Genomic DNA, 14,514 nt, shown 5'->3' with positions numbered 1-14,514 from the left:
CCTTCTCTATCTTTTCTAAAACATGGAAACCCTGGAACATTAAGTACCCATTCCTGTCCTTCTCTCAACCACGTCTCTGTTATGGCCACAACATCATAGTTCCATGTACTGATCCATGCTCTAAGTTCATCACCTTACTCATAATACTGCTAGCATTAATATACACACACTTCAACCCGTCCGTCCCATTGTGTCTATTACCTTGCTCCTGCCTGTTCTTACTGGTCATGACATCTACCTTCCTCGCAATCCCTCCACTTTATGACCTGGTGCTCTGGTTCCCATCCCCCTGCCAGACTAGTCTAAGCCCTCCCAAGTAGCACTAGCGAACCTCCCGGCCAGGATATTGGTTCCCCTCCAGTTAAGGTGGGACACAGGTCACCCAGCCCCAGAAGAGATTCCAATGATCCTAGAACCTGAAACCCTGCCCCCGCACCAGTTCTTCAGCTACACACTCATCTGTTCTGTCTTTCTATTCCTGCCCTGACTAGCACGTGGCACCAGGAGTAATCCAGAGATTACTACCTTGAGGTCCTGCTTTCAGCCTCTTTCCTAACTCCCTATACGCACTATGCAGGACATCTTCTCCCCTTCTACCTATGTCATTGGTGGCAATGTGCACCATGCCTCGGCCTGCACACCCTCCCCCTTGAGAATGTTCCGCAGCTGCTCTGAGACGTCCTCGACCCTGGCGCTCAGGAGGCAACACACCATCCTGGCATCTCTTTCGCGGCCACAGAATCTCCTGTCTGGTCCCCTTAGCGAGTCTCTTATCACTATTGCTCTGCCTGAATTGTTCTGTAGCTGTTCAGTGACATCCTTCACCCTAGCACAGTGGAGGCAACATACCATCCCGGATTCAAATCAATGGGCACAGAAACACCCGTCTGTCCCTCTAACTAATGAATCCCCATCACTTTTCTCTTATGGTTCTTCCTCCAGTCCTGTGCAGCCATGGTCCTGACTCTAGCTGCCATCACTCCAACAGTTTCCGAAGGGGAAAATCTGTTCATGAGTGAGATTCCCTCAGAGGACTCCTGCGCTGCTTGCCGCCTTCCGTCAGTTTGGTTGGAGATCACCCGTTCCCTCTCTGCCTGCCCGTCATTTAGCTGCAGTTGTGACCACTAAACCTGCTCTCCATAAAGTTCTCAGCCTCATGTATGCAGCACAGTAACTCCAGTTCCAAAACACCGAGCTCAAGCTGCTGCAGCTCAACACTTCCTGCCAGAAGTTAATGTGACACTCCCATGGACCCTACTCACCAAGTCCACATGACTTACCAAACAGTGCAATCTGCTGTGCAGGAACCACCCTGTGGTTTCTGAGTCTCACTTTTTAAACTTACAAACAGCGCCAGCTGAGTCAGCTTAGTTCATGATCTCAATTTAAAGGGTTTAAAATATACAAATGTGCAGAGTGCCTCCAAGAACTGGTTTGTATGACATGATACCACATTGGATAAGTCTCATGGCACCATTATACTCAGACATTACAGTTTAGTCTTCAATATAGGATGCCCTGTTTACAGCATGACCTCTCTTTATTTAGTTACACAAGCAGCAACCAAAAGAAACCCACAGACACAATGCTGACATTTGTTGTGTTGCAGGAAATGGCTATCGAGTTGTGTTGAGACACAGGATTCTGTACCCACCAATGCTCACTGTCCATGTCCTAATAACATAAGAAACAGAAGCAGGCCATTTGGCCCTTCATGTCCGCTCTGCCATTTAATAAGATTATGACTGATCTTTTAATTCAGCACCACTTTCCTGTTCCAACACAATACCCTTTGTTATCCTTAATATTGAACAATCTGTCAGTCTCTGTCTCAAATATACTCAGTGACCAAGCCTTGGGAAATCTAATTTTCCTTTCCTATCAATTTCTTGGTCCTGCTTTACTGAAATCTGAAATTTTCCCATATCCACTCTTCCTGCTCCTTTTGACAACATTACAAGCCTTTTCCTTTGACCTAATTGTCTTTACCATCTCTTTTCCTGTTGGGCTTTTGTATTTAAAGGGACATATATTTAACTATGTATTACAAAGTTAAATGTTAGCCACTGCTCATTTAGTGTCTCACCTTTTGGTTTCCCGGTTTACCACAGCCAATTCATGCCTTGTACTGCATGATTAGTTTGTTTAGATCTAAGACCTGGTTTCAGATCACTTGTAATATTCACATAAAATTCTACCATATTATTCTGTATCCTAACACAACACACACCTGTCTCCATGATCCCAATATGGCTAAAAGCTTGTCTCTTGTATTCTAATGCAGGTCAACGTCCATGTCCTGCTCCCCAACATGGCTCAGTACTCGTTCCCTGTACCCCAACATGGGTCACTCGCTATTCTGTATCCTAACGCATGCCAGAAGGAAATGAAATTGTGGGTGGGATCACTCTTGAATCTTTCCTTCCTGAAATAAAAACAGTAAGTGCTAAAAACTCTCAGCAGGTCAGGCATCATCTGCAGGAAGAGAAACAGTGTTAATGTTTTAGATCCGGGATGCTCAGAGCTGGGAAAGAAAGAAAAATGTTAGTTTTCAGCAGCAGAGAAATTGAGAGAGGGATGTGTGGAACAAAGGGAATATCTATGATAGGATGGGACCAGTGATGCATATTTTGTACTTTTATCCGTGTAACAGGTGAGGCTGCGGGACATGGCCAGCAGGCCAGATAATGCAAATAGTAAAGAAAAACTGAGTCAAAATAGTGAGAGGCAGATAGAAAGAGTTGGAAAAATCAATATTGAGTCCAGGAGGCTGAAACATGCCCAGATGGAAGATGAGGTGTTTGCTGTTCCTCAAGCTTGCATTTAGTCTCATTGTAACAAACTCTGTCCTTCCCGATACTGAGCTGATGGGTTAATGATCAACAGCAGGAATCTCTCCGAATATGGACTTTGGGAATTCTGCTGAACTCTTTTTAAAGAACTCCCTGGTGGGTTTGGGGAACTAAAGAAATTTCAGTTCCTCAGGAAAGTTGGACAAATGTAATCATTTCTGGAAGGTCCATGTTATTGTGCATCCAGCAGTGAAATTGTACATTTGCCTGGTAATGTGGACACAGAATGGCTCCCTGCCCACAAAGCATGAGGATCCTCAATGGAAACTGAGGAACATGCACAGGATAAGGATGGTTCTGCGAAAGAGTTAAAGGGTTTGCTTGGATGAATGGAGATTAATTGAAAAGTCGACGTTTTGGAGCCAAGGCTTTGCAAAACTGAATATTGTCATGCTAATGAGTTGGATCTTCCTGCAGTAAATAGTCAGCAAAATACAGCCACTTTTAATTAAAGATTTATTTTCATGTTATCTCGAAAGGGCATTTGTTAAATGTCACTTTGCTTGTTGGCTTTAATCTTGTTTTTATCTTACGGACATGGACCAGTTATCGACTCCTCTTTCTTATTGAACAACAGAATGACATTTTGCTCAGTCATAGTACAAATGTCACAGAGCAGCAACTATGAACAAGCGATAAGGACCTAAGGTTGAATATGGTTACTCACTACATTCAGTACTGAGATTTTCTTGCTGCGTGGGCTTCTTCACTCCTTCTGAAATATTGCTGCAAACTTGGGAAAGATTAGGAAGGCACTGTACCCCAGAGAGGGTCAACACCTTTCGGAGAGGGAACTGTATCCCAGGGAAAGTTAGCACCCTCTGGTGAGGGAACTGTACCGCAGGGAGGGTCAACACCTTCAGGTGAGGGGACTGTACCGCAGGGAGGGTCAACACCTTCTGGTGAGGGAACTGTACCGCAGGGAGGGTCAACACCTTCAGGTGAGGGAACTTACCCCAGGGAGAGTCAGCACCTCAGGATCTATTTTCTGAGAGATACTGACCCTTATAGATCATTCACTGCTTCCTGTTTGAAGGTGTGAAATTAAAGATTGAGCACCCAATTAAGTTGATGAATCCTTTTGTCTGAAAAGGACAAAAGCCATTCTGTGTCCACATTACCAGGCAAATGTACAATTTCACTGCTGGATGCACAATAACATGGACCTTCCAGAAATGATTACATTTGTCAAACTTCCCTGAGGAACAGAAATTTCTTTGTTTCCCCAAACCCACCAGGGAGTCCTTAAAAAGAGTTCAGCAAAATTCCCAAAATCCATATTCAGAGAGGTTCCTGCTGCTGATCAGCTCAGTATCGGGAAGGACAGAGTTTGTTACAATGAGGCCAAATGCAAGCTTGAGGAACAACAAACACCTCACCTTCCATCTGGGCATGTTTAGGCCTTTCCTAACTTGTTGACAATAATCTAAATGCTCCACTAAGCGGAACAGATATCAAAATATTACAGCAAGGCCAGTGGTTTTGAGCAAGTAATCAGAGTTCACAATAGAAGTTACTCCCCACCTATCCCACCCCACACCCCTACTTGAATGTATTTCTGTTCTCATCTTCAATCTGAAAACTGTAAGTCAATAATGTTACTCTGAGTAGATTCTATCAGCTTTCCCTTACCGGACCAGCAGTGCACAGCTCCAGTAACCAACAATGCACACAGAGTCGAAAGCTGCATCCTGTCTCCTATGCGAGGGAGAGGAGAAAGTCTATGTGTGAGATGAATCAGTTTGCAAACTGAGATAATGGGGAACAAAATTAGATAGCAGCAGCTAGCAATAGTGAATCTTGCATTTGATGTAAATTACTATTGAGGGAGATTGAACTGCATAATTGACTGGCAATCACACATTGTCTCTTGCTTGTTGCCTATCAGGCACTTGCTGCCTGTCAGTTGCTCACTATATGCCTGTTGCTCACTGTCTGCCAGTTACTCACTGTCTGCTAGTTACTCACTGTCTGCCTGTTGTTTGTTGCCTGTCGGTCACCTGTGCCTGATGTTACACAGGAGTGACTCAGGTGCCAGTCCGTTTATTCTGACCACTACTTGTAGAGCTGTGGTAAGCGTGACTTGCAGATATTGACAGTGGGATTTCTGGGGGACAAAAAGAGAATGAACGACCTGGAAGGCCCTAAATCATCTCTGTTGCCATCACCTGGTCAAGATCCAATGTGGTGAAATGGGGTTGTGATTGCAGTGAGGTGTAGACTGTGCAACACTTGTCAGTCTGACCACTGCTGAGGCCAACTTGCCAGCATTGTCTTTTGCCCATCAACAGAAATATCTCTGACTTTGTTGGATGGATGCAAAACGAAATCACTGCTGTCCGTTTGTCATTCAGTTCCTCTCTCGGTTACTGCTCATCAGTTGTTTTTTGCTTGTTAATAGCTTCCTGTTCCTCACTTACCATCTGTCAGTCATTGATTGCCAGTTAGTAGCTCATGACCTGTCCCTCACTTACTGCCTGTCAGTCATTCATTGTCTGTTAGAGTCAACAAGCAATACAGCACGGAAACAGGCCTTTCTGCCCAACTTGTCCATGCCGATCAAGATGCCCATCTAAGCCAATCCCACTTGCCTAATATATCTCTAAGCCTTGCCTATCCATGTACCTGTGCAAGTGACTTTTAAACTTTGTTATTGTACCTGCCTCAACCATTTCCGCTGGCAGTTCATTCCATATATGCACCATCCTCTGGTGCCTTTTAAATCTTCCCTTGTCACCTTAAGCCTATGCTCGCTAGTCTTTGATTCCCTTTGCATGGGAAACAGACTGTGTGCTACTGTTAGTAGCTCACTGCCTGTCCTCCCTCACTGCATCAGTCGTTCACTGCTGGTTAGTAGCTCACTGCCAGTTCCCTACTCATTACTTATCAGTCACCTTTCCCGTTTACTGCCTGTCAGTTGCTCATTACTTGTGAATATCTCGCTGTCCAACTCTTGTTTGTGGACTGTTACTGTCTCCAGCTGAGTGTTGCAGCTGAAGGCTAATTTTTGCTCCTTATACCTGCCTCTCTGAACTTTTGGAGAGAGAGCAAACTCTTCCCCAAGTCAGCCTCTTCCTTGTACCACCTCCTGCCATCTTCTCTTCTGCCTGTTCTGCCTCCAGTGTAACACCTGAAGGGAACATACGGCAGAAGGAAGTCTTTCCGTCCATGCACCTCCTGAACCTCCATTAATTACCTAGAATCCTTTTTCCCTCGTGTTCATTCACCTTCCCTAAAATGCAACCATACCAAGTCTACTGCCAAAACTCTCGACAGAACAGCAAAGAGGAAAGGATTTCCTCCCTTGACTGCAGAATCCTTGTCAAACAGCTGAAAATAAATGTCTGATTTACATCAGACAATGGACAGTGTTGCTGCAGATCCAGGGAAAGTGCTGGAGGCTTTCTGCACCCACAGAACCTTATTGACCAACTCTCATCAGCTCGTACTCACCACTCGGACCTGTATCAGGCTCTGATGCCAACCACTTACTGTATGTAAGAATACAGTCCAAAGGCAGTACTCATTGCACTGACTTAGAAGAATGGTAAAAAGTGCATACCTTGTCCTCAGCCAGCATAGTTTCTGCTGACTTCAGGAAGGTCAGGTCTAATCATGGATCCAATCAGCTGTTGTTAAAGCACTTGAGCACTAAAATTCCAGAGTGGTGAGAATGTGGAATTCACTGTCACAAGGAATGGTCAGGACCATGACCAGAGATGTGTTAAAGAGAAACTAGATAACTACATGAGGAAGAATGGAATAGAAAGTTATGATGATATAACAGAGTGGAACATCAAGACTAACATGAACCAGTTGGGCCAAATGGCTTTGTTATACTAGATAATATGTGTGTGCAATGAGCGCCTTCATTGTTGGCAGAGTTGGCAGATGACGAGATCTCTGGTGGTTATCAGGTTGACACATACAAATTGACTGGAATTCATTCACAGGAAAAGGCTTTCATCACAAATTGTTCTCCAGTGTTCAGTCTTAGATCAATTGCTGAGTCTGCCTCCGTCATAACAGATGTAGCAATCCATTAATGAGATGACTCAGTTCAAAAAATCCATACTGAGATTCAAGTGCAAACTTACATTGCCCAAAACTATATCCCCTCACTCACAGTTGCTCTTTCTCCCTCTCTCTCTTCCTCTATTTGCCTCTTTCTGTCCCTTCCCCTCTCTCACAGGAGCATTCCAAAAGATACGTTTGACACCAAGACGGAAAGATGGATATTGGGCTGGGCAGGTTTCATGGAACATCTTAAAGGAGGTAGAGAGCAGAGGTTTAAGAAGTGAAGTTCAGAGTTTAGGCCCTTACAGCTGAAGGCATGACCTCCTATGTTAGCATGATTAAATTCCAGAATGATCAAGTGTCCAGAATTAGAGAAATGCAGAGATTGAAGAAGGTCATAGGATAGGAGGAGATTACAGAGGCAGTCAGGGATTGTTTGGCACTTGAAGAGGATGAGAATATGAAAACTGAGGATAGGGAGCCAGTGTAGGTCAGTGAGCTCAGTTGTAACAGGTGAATAGGACCAATGTGACATAGGACAAGGGCCACAACATTTCAGATGATGTTTTACAGAGAGCAGGGTGATGGAGGTGAACCAGGAGTACATCTGAATATTCATGTCTTGAGGTAACAAAGACACAGATGAAGGTTTCATCAGAAGAATAACCGAAGCAAATTCAGAGCCAAGCAATGTTACTTATTGGTAAGTTTTATGACTGCATCGACCACATGACCATTTCTCGGGCTCATTTATGACACCAAGGGATTCTGAAGATGATCTGTTAGAGAACAGGGTATCTAAAATCAAAGCTGAGAATATTGTAAACATACATCAGGTCAGCACCAGCTGTGGAGAGAGAAAAAGATTTAACATTTCAAGTCCATGACCCATCGTCATCGGGTAGTTTGTGCAGAGCAGCAGGTCAGGCAGCCTGCGTGTTAGAATGACCTGGCAGGCAGCCCTCTCATTTCAGGTTAGGAGACTGTTGGATTAGGGAAATAATTGAGGAGCTAACGATCTAAATTAACAAAATAGTACATGACTGACAGAGCAGCGATACTGAGGGAGTGCTGCACTCTCTGAGGAGCAGTATTGGGAGCATGCTGTACTGTTTCAGAGGGAATACTGAGGGAGTGCTGCACTGTCAGTGTGTCAGTACCGATGGAAGGGCACAATGTTAGGTGAGCAGTACTTAGAGGGCCCTGCAATTTTGTAGGAACAAAACTGTGAGAGCACCGTCGTATCGGGGAGCAACACTGATGGAGCAGTACACAGTGGGAAGGGTACTGGGAAAGTGCTGAACTGTGGAAGTGGCAGGATGGAGGGAGTATTGCAACAATGGGTGACGGTTCTGAGGAACCATAAAATTCATTTACAGGATATGTTTTTTATTGTTCCAAAAGAAAAGCATACTGGAAACACTCAGCAGATCAGACAGCATTTGTAGAGAGAGAAACTTTGTTAATGTCTCAGGTTGATGACGATGGGCAGTCACAAACTGAAAAGGCTAGTTATCTGAATCTGTTGAGCTCAGTATGAAGTCCCGAAAACTGTACTGTGCCTAGTTGGAAACTGAGTTGTTATTCCTTGAACTTATGTTGGGCTTCATTGGAATAGTGTAGGTGGCAAAGGCAGAGAGCTCAGAGTGGCAGGCACCAGAGAAATAAAGGACTGCAGATGCTGGAATCTAGATGAAAAACACTCAATCACTCAGCAGGCCAGGCAGCATCCGTGGAGGAAAGCAGGCGGTCAACATTTCCGGTCAGGACCCTTCTTCAGGACTGGGGATAGGAAAAGGGGAAGCCCAATATATAGGAGTGAAAAGCAGAGCAGTGATAGGTGGACAAAAGAGGGGAGGCGGGGTAGGCAGAAGGTGGTGATAGGTAGATGCAGGTAAGAGATAGTGATAGGCAGGTGCGGGGGAGGAGGGGAGAGCAGATCCATCGGGGGATGGGTCAAAGGTAAGGAGAAAAAAAGGGGATATAAAAAAAGAGATAGGTTGGGAAAGGGAAGAAAAGAAGAGGCATGGTTGGGGAGAATGTGGGGGGGGGGGTGGGGGGGGAAGGGGTGTTGGGCTGCAAGTTTCTAAGACGGAAAATGAGGTGCTGTTCCTCCAGTTTGCACTTGGAATTCTCCTGGCAGTGGAGGAGGCCAAGGACTGACATATTTGTGATAGTGTGGGAGGGGGAGTTGAAGTGACTGGCAACGGGGAGATGCAGATCGCGGTTACAGACAGAGCACAGGTGTTCTGCGAAATGGTCACCTAGTCTGCGCTTGGTCTCACCAATGTAGAGGAGGCCACACTTAGAGCACTGAATCCAGTACATGATATTAAGAGGTGCAGGTGAATCTCTGTCTCACCTGAAAGGACTATTTGGGTCCCTGAATGGAGGTGATGGAGATGTAGGGACAGGTGTTGCACCTATGGCGGGGATGATGGAAAGTTCCCGGGGTGGGAGCAGGATGAGTTGGGGGGGAGGAGTGAACTAGGAAGTCGCAGAGAGAGTGGTCCCTTCGAAAGACAGAAAGGGGTGAGGAGGGAAAGATATGCTTGGTAGTGAGGTCCCATTGGAGATGGCAGAAGTGGCGGAGAATGATGTGTTGAGGAAGTGGCAGGGCGATGGAGTCATAGGTGCTTCATTGCTCTCTCCAACCCTTCCCCTTCTCAGCAACTTGTAACATACTTGATTCCTAAATGTGCTCAGTTCTGACGTAAGGTCATCGATCCGAAACATTAACTCAGTTTCTCTCTCCACAGATGCTGACCTGCTGAGTACTTCCAGCAAATTCTATTTCTATTGCCAGCACCTATAGTGTTGTGCTATTTGTCTGTTCCCCCTGAACCTTATGATCTGCAGAGCACTACAGAGTCAATTCCATCGCTGTGTGTGTGGTGTGGACTAGCTGAGGACAGCAGGTTCCCTTGCTTAAAGGGCATTACTGATACCGATGTGTTGGTTTGTGCCATGAACTGTTGATTTTACTGTCACCATTACTGATACTTCATTAATGGAATGAAATCCTCCAGCTTCTATGGTGGGAATGAACTAGTATCTCTGGACAGAAGCATAGGTTTCTGGCAAACCACAGAACACCATATCCCTTTTTGAATGTCTGTAGTAGAACCACTGCAGCACTGACCTTGAGTGGTGACTGTGTGGAGTTTGCACATCCTTATTGTGGCCACCTGGGTTTCCTCTGAGTGCTCTGGTATCTAAGTGCGGGGCGGGTAGGCTGCAAATTGCCCTAGTGTGTAGGTTAGTGGTAGAATCTGGGGTGGGATTTGGTGAAATTGTGGGGAGAGCTGGTATAAATGGGTAGTTGATTTGTCAGTGGGCTGAAGGGCCTGTTTCTGTGCTGTATAACTATGATTCTATATAAATGTCAGTGCGTGGACTCCATTTGAGTGTGCAAACCTTGAGGAGTATTACAATCAGCCCAATTCCCCTGCCCTGTGACAGACACTGAATTCGGTATGAGGATAGAATTGAAGCTTCCTCAACTACCCATCTCACATGCAATGATGTTCCTCGGCAAAATGTGAACGGGAGATTTGGATCCTCAAACAAAAAGGAGAAGATTCAGAGAAAGTTTTAAACAAAAGCTTGTGATAAAACGTATGAGGTGAGCGATGGGGTCTGACAATTATAACAACGTATCCGTTCTAAAACGTTCTGCTTTGTGCGTGCTTGGTGAAAATGATTTTTTTAAATTTCTTGTTTGATAAGTTACAAAGGAGACGTGTGCTTAGTATGAGGCACATAGTGTGTTAGTCTCTGCCTCATTCCCCAAGACCTTTACATTGCTCCTGACACCACTCATTAAACTATCAGTCTCCTGTCGTGTGTTGTGACTGCTCTATAATTATGTCTCTTTATCAGATATAAACAAGGGTTTAAATAGAGCCAGCTCCGAGCAAGGAGAGCACAGACGGAGTCTCACCCCACAACCAGTAAGACTTGTGCTCCCTCTTGCTCTCGCTCCTGACTCACTCATTCTCTTGCTCTCTCCTCTTTCTCTCTTCTCAGACATCAGGACATGCAGAAGCTCTGGTTCACCCTGGCTGTCTGGCTGCTCATCCCGGACTCCCAGCTGGAGGTGGAAGCTCGGAATCCCAGTCTCGGTGTCAAACTCTGTGGGAGAGAGTTTATTCGGGCGGTCATCTTCACCTGCGGAGGCTCCAGATGGAAACGGACTGAGATAAGCCTGCCAGGTAAGAATTACCATCCTGTCCATAATGTCTGGGTGTTAAATGTCATACTGGGATTCAATACCACGTAACTGAAGCCAGGTGCAATACGGAAAGGGTAGGTTGCTGTTAATACTGGATTCCAGCAGATCACTGCCCCCTTTGAGGGATCAGGCAGCATCTTCCCTAATGATCTTGGGGAAGAGTGAGAATCCATTGCACTCTGTGAGAGACAGAAAGCCCAGTGGTGTGAGAGCAGCAGAAAGAGACAGGGTGCATCCCCACACTGATAATCATTGTGACTACCTTTGACCATACTGTCTTAGCCAGGCAGCCTGAATCCCCCAGAACATGACAGGCACACCACATGTGATTGTGAGTTCTGGGTGTATCGTTAGCAGGGACAGGTGATACTGATCTCTGCAGGTTTCCTGTGCTAGTTTTTGAGAATTAGCGGGTTGAAGTAGCAGATTGAAGGTTATACCACTTTCTGGGACAGGATGCAGTGAAGTAACGCTAATGGAAACCGCATCAGGATGTTTAGTTTTCTTTTATAATTGCTGAATGTAAGAACTTTTGGTGTGAACTGATGTTATCTGATCTTACCTATGTCGCTGTCATGCATTGTGACTGTATGCAGCTCCTAAAGCAGTAACTCCTTCTGCTGATACTGTTGCTGCAAGAATCATTTGATGAATACTTCTCAGTTTTTCTCTATTCAACCTGCTGAGTCCATGCCTGGATCACTGGAGCTGTGAGGCAGCAGCAGTATCTGCTGCACCTCTGCGCATTGTGCCAGTGTGGGCTTGGAGAATGGTTTATAGTCAAGGCTTTGAGGGATGAGGCAGTAGGAAGCTTTTCCTAAGGCCTGAGAGTCATGATTATGCCCCTCATCACTGAAGTAGTTAAGTCAGAAAACAACCCAGATCTGAATAAGTAGCAGGATAGACTCAATGGGCAGAATTCTGTAGAGCAGGTGGTGCTCAGTGGGTTCTTCTTGTTCCTCTGTAATAGTGTTGATGGGCTGAATGATCTCCTCCCGTTCCTGTGTAACAAACTCAAGGGATGGACTAGCCTGCAGGGTGGTGAATAAGGTTTGAACACCTGCTGACATTGATTTAATCAAGTCAAGTCAAGTCAAGTCAAGTTACTTTATTGTCATTCACCCATATGCTATAAAAACACATGGAGGAACGAAATGTCATTTTCCCCAAACTCACACAACAGAGGACATACATAAAAAGACATACAATAAACGCAGACAAAAAAAAATTTGTGTAAGTACAAATACGCAAAAAACGGTATATACAGAATACAAATTTAGTGCAGGGTTAGTGCAAAACCAAGTTGGACGAAGAAAATACAGAACTCAGTGTGTTGCACTAATTATATAAACATGTTCAGCAACAGCCAAAGTTCTTATACACCATTGTGCAAACCAGAGCTTTTGACGCAGCATTTGTCTGAAACTGTCTCCAGATATTCAGTAGCCTGACAGCCTGGGGGAAAAAGCTGTTGTACAGTCTAGTAGTTCTGGCCCGGATGCTCCAGTGCCGCTTGCCAGACGGCAGTGGGACAAATAGGCCGTTGGAGGGATGAGAAGGGTCATCTATGATTCTGCAGACCTTGCGAGTGCATCGTGTATTGTAGATATCCAGGATGGAGGGAAGAGGTACTCCAATGATCTTTCCAGCTCTACTCACAATTCTCTGCAAAGACTTAGGGTCAGAGATGTTACAGTTACCGTACCAGGCAGAGATGCAGCTGGTCAGGACACTCTCAATGGTACCCCTGTAGAATGTGGTGAGGGTGGGGGAGGGCAGGTTTGCTCTCTTCAGCCGCCATAAAGAGTGGAGACGCTGCTGTGCCTTCTTGGCTAGTTACTTGGATTTAATGATGAGGGTGTTAAGGTTTCTGGTTTCTCCTGCAGACATCGCTGACCCCTTCTCCCACCTGCCACAGACCATGGACGATGCCAATACCGACAGCTGGGACCTTGCTGACGATGTCACCAATTACAAGCCTGCAACCTGGAGATTCCTGGTGGGATTTGGGGATGAGGGCCGGAGCCGGAGGAGCATTTCCAATGACGTTCTGGAAGCTTTGAGGAGCACAGATAGGAAGGGGAGGGATGTGGTGGTGGCTCTGTCTAACGCCTGCTGTAAGTGGGGGTGCACCAAGAGTGAGATCAGCTCACTCTGCTAAGATCTGTGCCACACCATTGTTTTCCTCCGCCTCCTGTTCCCTAATACATAAGACCCAGAAACTGGCTGGGTTCACACAGACACCTTGCAAGCAAAGTTCCTGCTCCTGAACTCTGGACCACACACAGACACAGCATGAAATGTGTGGCAGCCTACTGGAAAAACCAAACCTCATCAATTCATGTTTGAGGGACAGATGTTTTTAGAATGACAGATGTTGTTAGAGAGACATGTTGTTAGATTTGTCAGAGTTTGATCCCCTGGACTCTGCCGTCAAACACTCATTGTGTATCTGTTACTTTTCACTGCAGGAGCAAAATATATCTGCTGTACAGTTCCTTTTAATAAAAAATGACATTTGTCACTATAGACTCAAAGACAGTCTCAATGTTAATGTGAAAGCATTAATAAGAAAATTGCTAATTACAATGTCAGAGTCAATAACATTGACATTTGACTCTCACTGCACCACAGTCTCACAGACACTGACTCTAATGGGGTACAGCCCCACAGACACTGACTTTCACTGCTTTACAGTCTCACAGACACCGACTCTAACAGGGATACAGCCCCATAGACACTGACTCTCACTGCACTCCAATCCCACAGACACCAACACTTACTGGGATTCACTCCCACAGACACCAACTCTCTCTAGGGTACAGTTCCATGGACACTGACTCTCACTGCACTACAGTCCCACAGACATCAATACTGACTGGGATTCACTCCCACAGACTCCAAATCTAACTGGGATTCAGTCCCAAGGCTCACACTGGGGTACATTCCCACAGACACTGACTCTGGGGAAAAGGCACAGAAACAGACCCTCATTGGAGCAAAGTCCAACACACACAGTCTCTCAGTGAGATATAGTTCTACAGAGAATGAGTCCCAGTACACTACAATTCCACAGGAACCGACTCCTACTGGATTACAGTTCCACAGACATCTGCTAGGGTGCAGTTTTACAGACACCAACTCTCAATTATGGTACCACAGGCACGGACTCTGAGTGAGATACAGTACCACACATACTGACTTTCAATGAGATACAGCACCACAGACACTTACTTTCTGTGAGATACGATACCGCAGGCACTGACTCTTTGTGAGATACAGCACCACAGACACTGACTTGCATCAGGTTACAGTATAACAGGCATTGACTCTCAATGGAGTACTGTTCCACAGACACTTGTAAGATTTGCCAATTCATACTTAGTTTCACCTTACTCAAGGGACTTCTTT

At 45.4% G+C, this 14,514-nt stretch overlaps 1 protein-coding gene across 1 annotated transcript; it reads left to right on the top strand.

Moving 5' to 3' along the window:
- Positions 1-571: 571 nt before the first annotated feature.
- Positions 572-13,480, top strand: LOC127584876 (relaxin-3-like). The gene is made up of 3 exons (XM_052041846.1): positions 572-702; positions 10,899-11,083; positions 12,990-13,480. Exons 1-3 carry the CDS (start codon positions 572-574, stop codon positions 13,262-13,264), a joined length of 591 nt encoding a protein of 196 aa, XP_051897806.1. The 3' UTR covers positions 13,265-13,480.
- The last annotated feature ends 1,034 nt before the right edge of the window (positions 13,481-14,514 follow it).

This window comes from Pristis pectinata, chromosome 31 (genome assembly GCF_009764475.1).
Source record: "Pristis pectinata isolate sPriPec2 chromosome 31, sPriPec2.1.pri, whole genome shotgun sequence".
NCBI classification, from domain to species: Eukaryota; Metazoa; Chordata; class Chondrichthyes; order Rhinopristiformes; family Pristidae; genus Pristis; species Pristis pectinata.
This window is presented reverse-complemented; position numbering and strand designations above follow the sequence as displayed.